We start from the raw sequence: 15090 nt of genomic DNA on the forward strand, positions 1-15090 counted from the left end.
TTCGTCTTTTAGCGGTCGTAACGCAGACAGAGTGCCTGGGTGTTCATTTATTCCGTATCGTGTTAAATTTGTAGATAAAATAAGATTCCCGTTGTTCCCGTTCTCTGATTGTTCGAAAGTTGTTTTCTAGTAGTGTAACCCTGATGTCATTGATGTCATCAAAGTTGTGGTCCTTTAATGTGCAGTGTTTTGAAAGTGGAAGGCCTGGCAGAGATCGTACATGTGCCCGATGGTTGTTGAATCTAATTCTAAACGGAGTGTCTGTCTGGCCCACGTATTGCTTGTTACATACCCCACATTCCAGGAGGTATATGACGTTGTCTGAGTTACAGTCTAGTGCACCTCTTATCCTGTATTTAAAATCCGAGTGGGTGCTTTTCGCCACTGTCGTTGTCTGCATGTGTGTGCATACCCTGCATCTGCTTTTTCCGTAAGGGTGACACCCAATTTGAGGTTTCACACCTATCTTTGAATTTATAAATGATCCTTCATATTTTTCGGCCTTCTGTATACAACACAAGGAGGAGAAGTGAAAATTTTGGATAGTCGCACGCTCTGTTCCAATATGTTAAAGTGTTTTCGTAGGACCTTGTTTATGTTCGGTTGGTTGCTCGTGAAAGTTAATAGCAAGATTTATATATATATATATATATATATATATATACGGTGAATGATGGTGACGCGACGCCGGTGGAAAAATCCCCTGAGGAGTGTACTTATAACTGCTATCCAAATAATAACATGCGCGAATGCTGACAACTTCGCTAAGGGCGAGGTCTTAACTACGACTTCAACGCACACAACAAGGGTGTAATCCAACTAACCATTCTAAAGAAAATATGCAGAACACTTCTCAGAGCAAAAAAAAAAAAAACACATGAATTTTCTTGACACTAGCTAGTCGTTGATTGATTGATTGATTCATTGATTGATATGTGAGGTTTACCGTCCCAAAACCACTATATGATTATGAGAGACGCCGTAGTGGAGGGCTCCGGAAATTTAGACCACCTGGGGTTCTTTAACGTGCACCCAAATCTGAGCACACGGACCTACAACATTTCCGCCTCCATCGGAAATGCAGCCGCCGCAGCCGGGATAGTCACTAGCTAGTCGTAATTTCACGATTATTTGCCTTTCCAAAACATGGCTCTCTTCACCTGATTGATATGTGGAGTTTAACGCACCAAAACCACCATACGATTATATCTCTTCACCTGATGACGTACTGTTTGTACCGACAGGTTATGAGGCAGAGTTTTCTCACCACAATGGCAGCCGACATGGCCGTTTTTGCTTTTTCGTCCACAATACCATGACGTACACTCGTCGCTATGACCTCACCCTTTCTAATAATAACTGTCAATCAGTATGGCAAGAATCTGAAGGTTCTTGTCTTCACGGTAAAAATATTGTCATGGGGTGCATTTATCGTAAGCTTTCTTCACCTTACTTTCACCTCTGCTCTGCCCTTAGTGAAATACTCGGTCGAATTATTGATGAGCACAAGAACAAAATCATCATGGAAGACTATAATGTAAACATTGCAGATATTGCTGACACTTCATGCTTGTGTTAGGTGAAATGCTTTCAAGGTAATGGACTTGAGGGCCAGATCAGTTCTTCAACACGTAGTGTACCAGGTGGGCCTAACACGCTCGTTGACCCCATTTTAACAAATGTCACTGCAAATCAGATGGCCGGTGTCATAGATTTCTTGTTTACTGACCATACTCCTGTGTTTTTTGTGTTGGATACTTGCGTAAAAAAACTGGATACAGTCAGCAAATATGTATTTCCGATTGGCAAATTTCGTAATAGCATTTCTCAGACCGATTCGACTGATGTCTTAAGCGCCATTTCTGCTACTACTGCTCACCATAAACTCTGTGATAAAATCAGTGACGCAATAAAAATTGTACCCCCGCATCATCTTACTTGAAAGAATACTTGGTTCTTAGACAGCCATGGATGACTAATGGGCTTCTGCGCAGCACTGAGAAAAAAAAACAACTTGCGTAAAAAGGTAGAGTGCAGCCCTTTAACTTACCACTTCTTCAGTGGCTAGTACTCGAACACACGTTCTGTGTGGCTAAGATACAAAAAGCACACCTACTACCAGAGCCCCAGTCTTGAAAATGGAAATGGCATCCACAAGAACTGAAAGATACTTAACAAACTTCTCAACCAACATGCTTCGGAGCCGGAGATCTCTAAGGGTTTGCGTGGTACACGAGTAATCACAAATGCCTCTGAAATTGCCAATGCTTTTATTTGCACTTTTCCAGGGCAAATGTGTCTACTTCCTACCCTGCTTCCTCTCTTCCTCAATGCCCGCATTCCTTCTATCTAAGGCCTGTTTACCCGCACGAAGTTGGCCAAGTAATAAAGCAATTAAAATGTGCAGTCGCTGGTCTAGATAACATCCACTCGTCAAGAATAAAAATTATTGTCTCCGAGATCTCCAGTCCTCTAGCTCATGTAATTATTGAATGTTTAAGGCTGGTGATTTCTCTCATAAAATAGAGACAGACAGAGTGGTTCCCGTGTTCAAAAAGGTGACCGGAACTTGATCAATAACTACCGCCCGGTCACTATTCTTTCTTTCTTTAACAAAGTTACAGAGAAATCGCTTAATAACCACCTTATACAAACAAAGCCAGTCTTTTGACACTCTATCAGTTTGGTTTTAGACGCGTCTTCAGAACTCGCCTTAACAAATTTCACTGACTACCTCAAATATTCTATTGATATTGGCCTGTTTGCTGCGGACGTATTTGTGCATCTTTCTAAAGAGTTTGAAAGTATTAACCATGAAATTCTTTCGACAGTTTTAGACTCTAATGATATTCGGTGGAGGGGGGGTTCTCACCAGAAAAGGATTGGCCACCCTGGTGCAGTATCTGGCCACTACCTCCTACATGCAAACGTAAATCTACTCTCGGCTCTCAGTCCCCAGCAGCTGTGGAGCAACTGACCACGGCGGCGGTCAGATGTGCAACAAAGCAGAGGGTGCTAAGAGGGTGCTGCCATTGAAACCTGAATTTGGCAACGTTTGACGCTAGAACTTTATCTAGTGAGGCAAGTCTAGCTGTACTATTCGAAGAGCTAGAGGCTGTTAAATGGGATATAATCGGCCTCAGTGAAGTTAGGAGGACAGATTAGGCCTATACGGTGCTAAAGAATGGGCACGTTCTTTGTTATCGGGGCTTGGCTGACAGAAGAGTACAGGGAGTGGGGTTCCTAATTCACAGAAACATAGCTGGCGACATAGAGGAATACTATAGAAATAATGAAAGGTTGGTAGGTATTGTAATTAAACTCAATAAGAGATACAAGATGAGGATGATACAGGCTTACGCGCCTATATCCAGCCATGATGACGCTCCAGTTCAAAGCTTCTTTGAAGACGTGGAATCGGCAATGAGTAAGGTAAAATACGGAATACTATACTGATGACAGACTGCAATGCAAAGGTACGGAAAAAGCAGGCTGGAGACCAGGCAGTAGGAGATCGTGGCATCGGTACTACAAATGCCAGAGGAAAGTTACTAGTAGAATTTGCAGAACCCAATAATTTACAAATTTTCAATACCTTCTACCGAAAACGAGGAAACTGCAAGTGGATATGGAGGAGCGTTAATGACGAAATTAGGAACGAAATAGACTTTATAATAAGTGCACTACCAGGCATTGCGCAGGATGTGGAAGTGGATAGCAAGGTACGATGCAGTGACCACAGATTGGTACAGTCCCGAATTCGCCTAGTTTTGCAGAAGGAATGACAGAAACTGATACGCAAGAAGCCAATGAATGAGCTAGCACGGAGAGGGAAAGTACAGGAATTCCGAGTCTTGATTCAGAACACGTACTCGGCTCTTAGTGAGGAAACCAACCTTAGCGTAGATACAATGAACGATAATCTGACGAGTATCATTACGGAGTGTGCAGTGGAAGTTGGAGGCAGGGTAGTTAGACAAGACACTGGCAAGCTTTTCCAGGAAACGAAGAATCTCATTATGAAGCGTCAAAGCATGAAAGTCTCAAGTACGACATACCAAATAAAACTTTCAGAGCTTTCAAAGTTCATTAATAGGCTTAAGGTATTTTATGTAAGAAGGTATACCATAGAGAGAATTGAACATGCTCTGAAAAACGGAGGAAGTATCAAAGCAGTGAGGAGGAAACTTGGGATAGGGAAAAATCGGATCTATGCACTAAGGTACAAAGAAGGCAAAATAAATAACAATATAGATAGTATAGTAAAAATAGTGGAATAGTTTTACAGAGATCTGTACAGTAGCCGGGACAACCACGACTTTAATATTATAAAACTAACAGTAACCTAGATGACACCCAACCAGTGATAATAGAAGAAGTCATAAAAGCCTTGGAGAGCATGCAAAGAGGCAAAGCTGCTTGTGAGGATTGAGTAACATCAGATCTGCTGAAAGATTGAGGACAGATTTTGTTAGAAAAACTAGCCACCCTGTTTACGAGGTGTCTCCTGACGGGAAGAGTACAACAGTCTTGGAAGAATGCTAACATCATCTCAATACATAAGAAAGGCGATGACAAGGACTTGAAGAATTACAGGCCGATCAGTTTGCTCTCCATGGTATATAGGCTACATACAAAAATAATTGCTAACAGAGTTAAGAAAACATTAGAATTCAATCAACCAAAAGAACAAGCGGAATTTCGAACAGGCTACTCAACTATTGACCACATTCAAACTATCAATCTGCTTATAGAGAAATGCTCAGAATATAACCAACCACTATACATAGCCTTCATGGATTACGAGAAGGCGTTTGATTCAGTAAAAATATCAGCTGTCGCGCAGACACTGCGGAATCAGGGCGTCGATGAAGCATATATAAACATCCTGGAAAAAATCTATAGGGATCAACTGCTACCATAGTGCTTCATAAAAAAAGCTACAGAATACCAATAAAGAAGGGTGTAAGGCAAGGGGATACAATCTCCCCAATGCAATTTACCACGTGCTCACAGGTGGTCTTCAGAGGCATAGAATGGGAACAGTTAGGGTTAAGAGTTCATGGAGAGTACATTAGTAACCTGCGCTTCGCTGATGACATTTCATTGCTGAGTAATTCAGGGGACGAATTGCAACTCCTGATTACGGAGTCATACAAGGAGAGCAGAAATGTGGGTCTTAAAATAATCTGCAGAAAACAAAAGTAATGTGCAACAACCTCTGAAGAGAGCAGCGCTTTGAGATAGGTAATAGTCCATTTGAAGTTGTAGAAGACTATGTCTACTAAGGGCAAGTAATAACCGTGGAGCCGAGCCACGATATTGAAGTAACTAGGAGAATAAGAATGCGGTGGACACATTTGGCAAGCACTCTCAGATTATGACACGTAGATTGCCGTTATCCCTCAAGAGGAAGGCATATAACAGCTGTATCCTGCCGGTACTAAGCTACAAGCAGAAACATGGAGACTTACAAAGAGGGTTCAGCTTAAATTGAGGTTTAGACAGCGAGCAATGTAAAGAAACATGGTAGGTGTAACCTTAAGAGACACGAAGAGAGCAGAGTGGATTAGGGAACGAATGAGGGTTAAGGATATAATAGTTGAAATTAATAAGAAGACATGGACATAGGCCGGGCATGTAGCGCGTAGACAGGACGATCACTGGTCATCAAGGGTAACCAACTGACTGCCAGAGAAGGCAAGAGGGTTAGGCGGAGACAGAAAGTTAGGTGGGCAGATGAGATGAAGAAGTTTGCGAGTATAAATTGGCAGCAGCAAGCACAGGACCGAGTTAACTGGCGGAACATGGGAGAGGCCTTTATCCTGCAGTGGACGTAGCAAGGCTGATGATGATAATGATGATGATGATGATGATATTTTTGGTTCCAGGCCTTCATCGCATTTCTTGAATAGGTCTTAGCGCGTCATAGTTAGTGATTTCTGTTCTAACTCTAGCACGATTAATCAGGGTGTCCCCGAAGGTTCAATTCTTGGAGGTTTGCTGTTTTTGTTGTACATTATTGATTTACCCAAATGTCTTAATATATTTAAATGTAGTATATATACTGATGATACCACCATCTTTTCCCCAAAGAGAAATTTAGTAAACTTACTAAAGGAATTAAATAGGGACTCCGCTGATGTCGTACAATGGTGCCGTAACCATCAGCTACTAATTATAGCACTTAAAACTACATCCATGCTATTTTATTCCTTTCTTAAGAGAATACCATTCATGCCATTTTTAACATCTGACTCGCCTGTTATACATCCCTGCGATACGACGACTTTCCTTGGTGCTTCGATTGGCTCTGAATTAAAGTTTATTAAACACATCCCAGCAATTTACTCCAACATTTATTTTGGCGTTTGTGTTTTAATTGAAACTCGCCCGTTTTTTTCCACTGCGCAATCTTCGTGCATCATACTTCACCTTCGTTTAGAGTCATTTAACATATTGTTGTTCTTCCTGGCAAAACACTTACATGATTCATCTCTCCAAGTTTGCTCACTTGCAGAAAAAAGCAATAAAAATTATCACCTTCCGTCACTGAAGGGAGTCTGCCACGCCCGTGCACCGTAATCTAGGCTTTATCTCCATCAATCATTCCATCCCATTGAAACTGGGTACCCTCATTTTTCGTGCACGTCATCTTGACATTCAACTAGAAAGCATCTCACTCCGTTTTCTAACACAAGTTTGACTAGATTCTCCTCTGATCTTAGCTTACTGTTGCTGGTAGTACACTCGAACTATGGCAAACAGAAAGCGCTTTTTTTAGGTGTTTTTCTATAAAACTCGCTTCCCTTGATCAATATAATTTGTCATAATATACCTACATTTTAAATAAAATGAGGGAAGATTCCTTTCACCTTTCATGCTAAATGTTTTCAGCGTTGTATTTTTTGCGTTTTTTTTTCATTTTTCAAGTGATGTAACTCTTTGCAGTATGTATATTATTTACACGTTTTTCGATATTGTATGTTCTAGGCCTTGCAACTTTAAAATTATTTGCGCTCTTGCTTTTCTGTTTTTGCTTAGAAATTCACGCTTCGTAATATGCTTCTCATCGTCACTTATCTGCCCTGTATTTCCCTAATCCATTTTCAATAAGAGGTCCCCCTGACGGTATTTACCTTGGGACTTCCTTCTGTAGCACTTACGAACGAAGTCATTTGTATTTGACGATGATATTTCAATAAACTTTCAACCGTCAACTACTATGATCTTCATGATTCTCGCTTGCTTAATTATAACTGTGGTGGCTAAGTTGCTTGCACAATAAAGTGTTTATTTATTCTGTTTCTTCTGACACAGGACGTCGAATAAAATGGTTTACAATGCAGCAGCAAAACGTCGGCCAGCACAAGCTTTCACGGCTGTTAACGAAAGTAAGCTATAACAATTTAAAACATTTCTGATGTAACACATTCAATTGAGGTTGCTTGCCAGTTTTGTGCCTCACTAAATAACTAGAGTTCAGGTTCAGTGGAGTAATTCGGGCGTCTGTCTGGAAAGTGTACTAACATCAGTTTTTCCAAGGTGGGTTTATTGTTCGCAATAAAATTGGTAGATGTGCAGAGACCGCATTGAGCAAGGTTGCAGCTGCGAAAAGGGTGCTAATATATTTGAATGGTCAATGATTCATTATGCCGAGGTCACACCTAATCATATTAACACTAGCTTGACGTCATGCTATAGAACCACTACGGTGACACCAAGATGCTGTCTGCCTAGTTCTGATAAAATGGAGCAATACTTCTAAAACAGGCGTTAGGCATCCCCAAAGCAATTAAAATGACCACTTGAATATGAAGTGGTCATCAAAACATCACGTCACCTTGTTTGAGCACTTGGCGAGAAGCACGTTTTATGTTATGACGTCAGGATTCAGCAAGAATAGCAAGAACGGCTAAAATTATTGTAATTAGCATTTTAGTGTCTGCTCACTTTCAGAAATACATTCAGAAAAAAAAACTTTCAGAAAAAAAACATGTTCTAGGCTTTGAGGGTTTGGCCCATTTTTCGGTGCGAAAAAAAAACCGTGGTGATTAAAAATAATTCTGTCAGTAGCCACAGACGCAATGGCAAACACTTTATTGAATATAGTTTGCCCGTGTTCTTCAACAAAAAAACAAACAAACAAACCTTATGATTGAGCGGGTTTAAAAGACAACTTAAAAGATTGTACTCAAGTTTTTATCAGCATTCATGATTGCTACCAGTCACATCGAACCGTGAACAGTAGAAGCGGGACCTCGGATGTCAGCGCTGGCAAATGATAATTAAAAAGGGCATAGGTGTTGCGGTAATAATAACATAGTATACTGCTGCACCATGCTTAGTACATGAGACACGAGCCACTGGTAGTTACATAACTTTGATGTGTAAACAATTATGAAACAGAATGAACCAGAGTTCTTTTAGTGGAAACTGCACAAGACGGTAGGCGAGATGAGCAGTTGCAGGACAAACATTGGCTCATATCCTTCAGGACAAAAAGGAATAAACATTAAAACTATGTTTAAGGGGCAAATTTGCCCCTTAAATTTGCCCCTGCTCTTTGTTAATTTTATTCATGATTTTTATGGTGTCCGTGGCTTTAGGTTCAAAAGATCTTGTGGTTCCATTGATTAGGCTTAATCCACACACTTCGACAGACACACACACGCACACAAGGCTAACTTCCAACTAATGATTTATTTGCGATCACACCTGCTATTTATACAATAACAGTAGATCGATAAAACGTAGAAGCCATCATGTAAAAATACAGCACAGTTCATGCGCGTGTAATTACTCAAAGCGACAATGTGCTCTCTCCAACGTCGCAGTGAAGATTCTAGATACATCTTTTTTATCTGACAAAGCTAAGGAAGTCACACTCACGCATGTTTCGTTACACCCATATGAATGATTAACCCCAAACAACTGGCCTGGCAGCGTGCCTTAAATAAGCTTGATGAGTATTTGGCCCCACTACATCTGAAGAGAAATGACTCAAGCGTCATGTTCATCTGGTGCACGGAAAATTAGGCATGCTGCAAACGCGTCTAATATTATGTGAGTTAGAGGTAACGTAAAACGCTGTGCGTTTAGGCGTAAATGTGTACTCACGTTGAAAGTGCCCATGCGCTTGCTTCAGCGCATCTATTCGACAGCTTGTGCCTTGTACGGTCGAGTGGTCTGCATTCTTGAACCTGGTAATAATTCATCCCATTAGCCCCATTAACAACGATAGGAAGATTTAAGTACTTACAATACATGATGGTTGCCTAAATTTCAAGTGAAAAAATTGAACAATAAATGCTACAAGAAACCGAAAACCAATAATATTAACGGCAACTCAACATTTACCATAGCGTTGCGGTACGTGCGGCAAATCCTTGGCTTTTTTTTTCAATTCAATGAGTCGTTGGGCTGCCAAATTCCCAAAAAATGATGAAAACGGCTGACAACTTTCAAAAATTTGTGACACCTAGCACCCATTGCAGCGTAGCTTCAAGAAATGTTTTGAAAGATGTAGATCATACCCCTAAAAGCAAGTTCGATGGGAAATGAAGCAGTAAGGCTGAGTAGATGAACACGCAAAACGTAAAAACGACATTTCTGAAAAAGGGTTGGTGAAAGTCCTACCTAAAGTAATGATTCCTCTAGCCAAACGCAATAAAATTGAACGACGCAGAGTCACGGGACAGCTGTTGAAAGGCGCCATTAGCTCCAAGTAAAGCAGTAGGTATAGCTGCTAAAAGCATTAGCGATTGCTTTTGACAAAAATAATTGATATCAAAGACGAAGTACATTTATGAGGCTTTGAGTATTGTCGCGAAAATCTCTCTACCGCCATCAAGAACTCAGAACATATTGTTTCGTCACTGAATATAGACTGGCGCTGGCAAGTTATATGTCGAAAGCAAAGATAGTGACACCAGGTAGCAATGAATATTGAGCAAAATTGCTGCTTGCGGATGCATGCCGTCGACATACCTTACTGGTGCGCATCGAATAGGAACAACACATTTTATATACCACGCATATATTGCAATTTGACGTCTTTATTATGATTTTCTTCGTGCAAGGTAACGAACTACTACGTGCAAGACACCACATCTGGCGAAGAAGTCTTGAACAATCGTATTGTAGTCGGTGCTCATTTTATCTATATTATATTTATTCTAGTTGACACTGTCATACTGAGCTGATTGATGCGAATTTTTACCACTACAGCCACAACGTACTACAAAAGTTCACTTTCGATAGATAAGCAACTTTGTGTGGAGAGACGTGTGGTATTGTACTCAGTCGACACAATGAAGAAAAAGAATGGGGCCAATGACATATAACCACCACTATTTTTTTTCCTAACTATTTGCCAGGAATCGCAACTTTGCATTGAAACATTGTGGAACAGGCCAACAACAGAAATTTCACTTTCTATTTGCATTTCTGTAATAGGTGGATCCACAAGTTATAGAGTTACATTTAATTATACGTCAGAGTACTGCGCAATTATAAAGAAGCAAAATGAGACAGGTGGAGGTGAGTAATCACTTTCATTCGATATTTAATAAGGAGAATTCCTTAGCAAACTGCCAGTACTTCTATCTATCTATCTATCTATCTATCTATCTATCTATCTATCTATCTATCTATCTATCTATCTATCTATCTATCTATCTATCTATCTATCTATCTATCTATCTATCTATCTATCTATCTATCTATCTATTTATCTATCTATCTTTCTATCTATCTTTCCATCCTATCTATCTATCTATCTATCTCTCTCTCTATCTATCTATCTATCTATCTATCTATCTATCTACCTATCTATCTATCTATCCGCCCTACGAATTTTAGCTCTCCTGGCCGTTTAAATAACGGTATCGATACCAATATTCGCAGGGCATAACATGACTGTAAGAAGAACATATTTGACTAGTTATAACATAAAAATTGTGACATGTATGTCATGACTGTCATGATTCACATTTCATGGTCCTGCAGCTGTTGCGGTGGGTTCGTTCACATGGCAATTTGCAAAACTGGCATGGTATGGCATGATTGCATGGCAAACACAAACCACAGACCTTGACGTCCCTAACGTCCTAACTCAACCTAGAACTCCACAAAAAGAAACTACCTGCCATCCAAGACATGGCTGAAGCATCTACCCAGCACCTCCACCACTCTGAAACGTGGATATTGGCGTAAGTAGTACTTGAAAAGCTGGTCTTTTGATGCGGAAAGCGTACGGCAGCAACCGACGCAGAAATCACAACGCTCGGGAAATCACAACGCTCGGGTACTTAGCATTAGGCTAAGTACATGCATTTAACGGTACTTATCATTTCAAACGGCACCAGTTGATTGAAACGGCCGATCCAATCCGCAGTACCCATCGATGTTGCTCAAGATTCAGCGTTCATACTTGCCCGATTGTCAATTAAAGAGCAATTATCACGCATATCTGAGGCACCATAACAACACGTATATATTCTGTATGTGCGTGTTTAACTAGAAAAGGTAAACCTAAGTTATTTTAAGGACCGTAGCGTTTATCACTCGGCGCTGTCCATGCAACGCTTGCACTCAAAGGGAAGTGTTTCAAACGCCTTTCTACGACGACACGGTGGTGGCACCTACTAATCGCCTTGCGTACTACACTATATCACCTCTGAGACGGCTGCACACGCCCGTCTCAGGGCCAAGCGCTCCGTTTTCCAAGAAAACTGCCAGACGGCGCTCATGTCACATGTGTGACGTGACTTGATACGCTCGTTCGCCTCCACTGCACGCTCGAGGCACTCTAAGGCAGTGCCTTCAGAATACTATTCACCAATTTTTTTGCGCAGAACATCAAATAAACGTTTTTTTAATCTCTCCAGACGCAAGAATTTCGTCTTTCGACGACATTTGCAGATTAATATGCAGATACGGGGCGAATTTTTATGATGGCCGCTCTTTATAGGGCATTCAGTGGCAGAGACGTGTTTGATCATGAAAGTGTTCTGTATTTTAGTGGTTCAATGGTGAATACAATTTCAGTAGAACATACTCGTTTATGAAACAATAGTCTTCGGATAGTGAATGTCACATGTGAGATTTCTGACAGGCTGCTACATGTGCAATTTACTGTCAGCTGAGGCACCTTTTCTACTTTATTAATATACACACCAACAGGTCTGTTTTTAATATACACACCAAGATTTTAATATACGCACCAACAGGTCTGTCTTCACGAACAGGGAAACTCCAAACTATTGATAAATGTGAGACCCTTAATAAACACCAACATCGTAATGTTGGACAATCATAATATAGCAATTGATAGCTCAATAGCGTAACACTGGCATGCTTCATGCAATAAAATGAAGTTTGTCGCGTGGTGCACCGAAACCCTTTCACGAGGACAAACCGGACATTTGAACATTTTTTTAACAACTTTGGTCAAGTGCAGATCGTAAGTATCTCTTAAGTATGACCCTGAAAGAGCGAGTGTTAAGAATTTTAGCTGACGAACGCAACGTTCCAAACATTTGGAGCCTGAGACGTGGACGTTGCGATACACTGAAAACTGATGGTTCCTCTTTTAGGGGCGAAGCTCCTTATAGCGGCACCCGTTTGTCCCTCGTAGTCGTAGTAGTATTCATAGTGTGTAACCAGTCTTACAATTACCTCCAATGCGGTGCCAGTGAGAGATTAATTCTGTGCGTTGTTGAACAATAAAACATTAGCAGCGCGCGCGTTAACTAAAAGACGAATTATCCTGTCTCATCCCTTTTAGCGGCCATTGGCATGTACATTGAGCACTATCTGACAAGAAAGGGTTGCTACGTCATACTCGCTGGGCATAATCTCCTTAGTTTTAGAAAGGTTTAGCGAGCGTTGGGCCGCAGTGCCATGAATACAGTGAACTAGTATATACCATGACTCGAGGTGGTTAAAGGGGGGAAGTAGACACGAAGCGCAAGCCGTAAGAAAGTGTGCGTGTGCCTCCTCTCGTTCAGTCCTTGGAATTTCCGCTGGATGGCGGTGCTTCCATATGAGGAATATATGATGAAAAGATGCGAGATGGTGGTACTTGGAGTGCTGAATACGGGGACGAACGAACACACAGACAGATGCATGGACGGACGCACGGATGGCTGCACGGACGGATAGACGCATGAACGGATGCAGGAGCGGATGCATGGACAAAAGCAGGGACGGGCGCACAGATGAACGTGCGGACGCACAAACAAAAACACGCACGGACGGGCGGATGGACACACGGGTGGCCACACAGACGCATGCTTGGATGGGCGGAAGCAAGAACGAGTGGATGAATGGATGCTTCGCCCCACTATCAATCATTCACTCCGTGGATATGCTGCCATTTTTTTACAGTGATTCTTATAGCAACGTGGCACCTCATGGTTGGTCTGTATTTTACGCACATTTACTGAAACCGGAAGTTGCTAAACCATAGCGAGCGAAAAAAGAATTCGTGAACGAAAGGGCTTCAAAAAAAACCTAATGGAAAGCCGTCTCAAAAATTTTCGCAAATCGTAGACGTATGTTTGCTAGTGGCCCTATGAAAAGACTGTTGTAAGAAGCTAGCTTTGCATGTGTTTCGTTGCGCTGATGGCAAATTTATTGTATCTTGTCATCATTTCGAAAGATACAATAATCTATCTTGCCATCTTGCCATCAGTTTATTGTATCTGATGCGTTTATTGTACAGAGTGGCTGTACGCGTAAGATTAAGCCGCCGAACGTGGACCTCACGTATATATCAATGCCGATTTGCAAAGAACTGCGAAGAACAGCGCCAGTGGTATCAAAATCAGGCTAGTGTGATGGATCCTGGTTGCTTCCTGTAGAGTGACACGTTACAACTACGAAGCGATAAAGGAAAGCCCTAGCATTTATTAATACAATTATTGTTTTGGAGGCATATATTTGACCAAGAAAATAACAGCATGCACGTACTATTGAACAATAGTACGTGCACGCTTGTTCAATAATTTCAATCTTTATTACCCGAGAGCTATAGGGACACGGCAAAATAATGGAACACAATATACAGCGTTCGCACCACCTCCCAAGGCATTAAAAACATCGAGAGGCACAGAAAAATACTTTTTGTATTTTCTTTTTGAGAGCGAGACTAATCGTCAAGTGCATTCCCACAGATTACTACGACGCCTGTGAACTATGGGTGAACGACAAGTACTTGAAAAGTGAACCTCAAGAACAAGAACTCTGCAAAACAAATTTTGAGACATATTGCAACCGTAACAACGCCACAGAATTCAATTATGAGGACTGTCAAGCCAGTGATGGTAAACTCACTCTTATTTTGTGAACAGCTTCCAGCGTCGTGAATTCACAATAACCGCAATAAGTAAATATTTTCATAAAGATTATCACAATAAACTTATTGTGCTTCCTGCCTTATGAACTATTATATTTACAGTGTCTATGGTGTATTTACCGACACATTTTTGCATGTTGCGTATCGCAAGCCGTATAAGAACCATGAGTTGTCTCTCTTTGGAAATGACACCACTACTTGACACTAAAAACATATGAGCCTGTCTTAATGATTCACTGAATAGCTTGATTGACAATTTATTTAGGCATTATCAACCCGAACAGCGTTATTCAGGATGATCTGCTACTTTGGACATTTTTATGGTCCCAGAAGACAGCTATATCATTTAATAAGATCGCAGGAAATATAGGCTTGAACTTTCGTTTAAAAACTACGCATCTTCTTTAAACAAGATGCCTATTTCTCAACAAGGTCTTTTTTCAAGTGTTCGCGTTTGAATGAACAGCTGCACACTATCACGAAGCAGTTTTTTACAATACGAGATGACTGACGGTCACAGCAATTGTTTGAGTCACAGCTTGCTATGCATCATTAAACCTATTTCCCTGCAGTGGTTCAATATACCGCTTCCGCAGTGACATAAAAATACAAGAAAAAGGCAAAAATCACAAACAGAAATACCATCTGTTGAGTTGCTCATGAGAAAATGCCACCATGGTCGATACTGCTGCTGTTGCAAGAGATGCTTCAAGGTGCAGCCTCCTGAC

At 41.0% G+C, this 15090-nt stretch overlaps 1 protein-coding gene across 1 annotated transcript in view; it reads left to right on the plus strand.

Annotated features, from left to right (window-relative positions):
• Window positions 1-14441, plus strand: part of LOC119184563 (uncharacterized) — a 36342-nt gene extending 21901 nt beyond the window's left edge. The window contains exons 4-6 of the mRNA XM_037433968.2: window positions 7321-7394; window positions 10459-10542; window positions 14181-14441. Coding sequence (XP_037289865.2) covers window positions 7321-7394; window positions 10459-10542; window positions 14181-14353 — 331 coding nt within the window. The 3' untranslated portion in view covers window positions 14354-14441. The remainder of the gene's footprint in view (window positions 1-7320; window positions 7395-10458; window positions 10543-14180) is intronic.
• Window positions 14442-15090: the final 649 nt, after the last annotated feature.

This window comes from Rhipicephalus microplus, chromosome 8 (assembly GCF_043290135.1).
Source record: "Rhipicephalus microplus isolate Deutch F79 chromosome 8, USDA_Rmic, whole genome shotgun sequence".
Classification (NCBI taxonomy): Eukaryota; Metazoa; Arthropoda; class Arachnida; order Ixodida; family Ixodidae; genus Rhipicephalus; species Rhipicephalus microplus.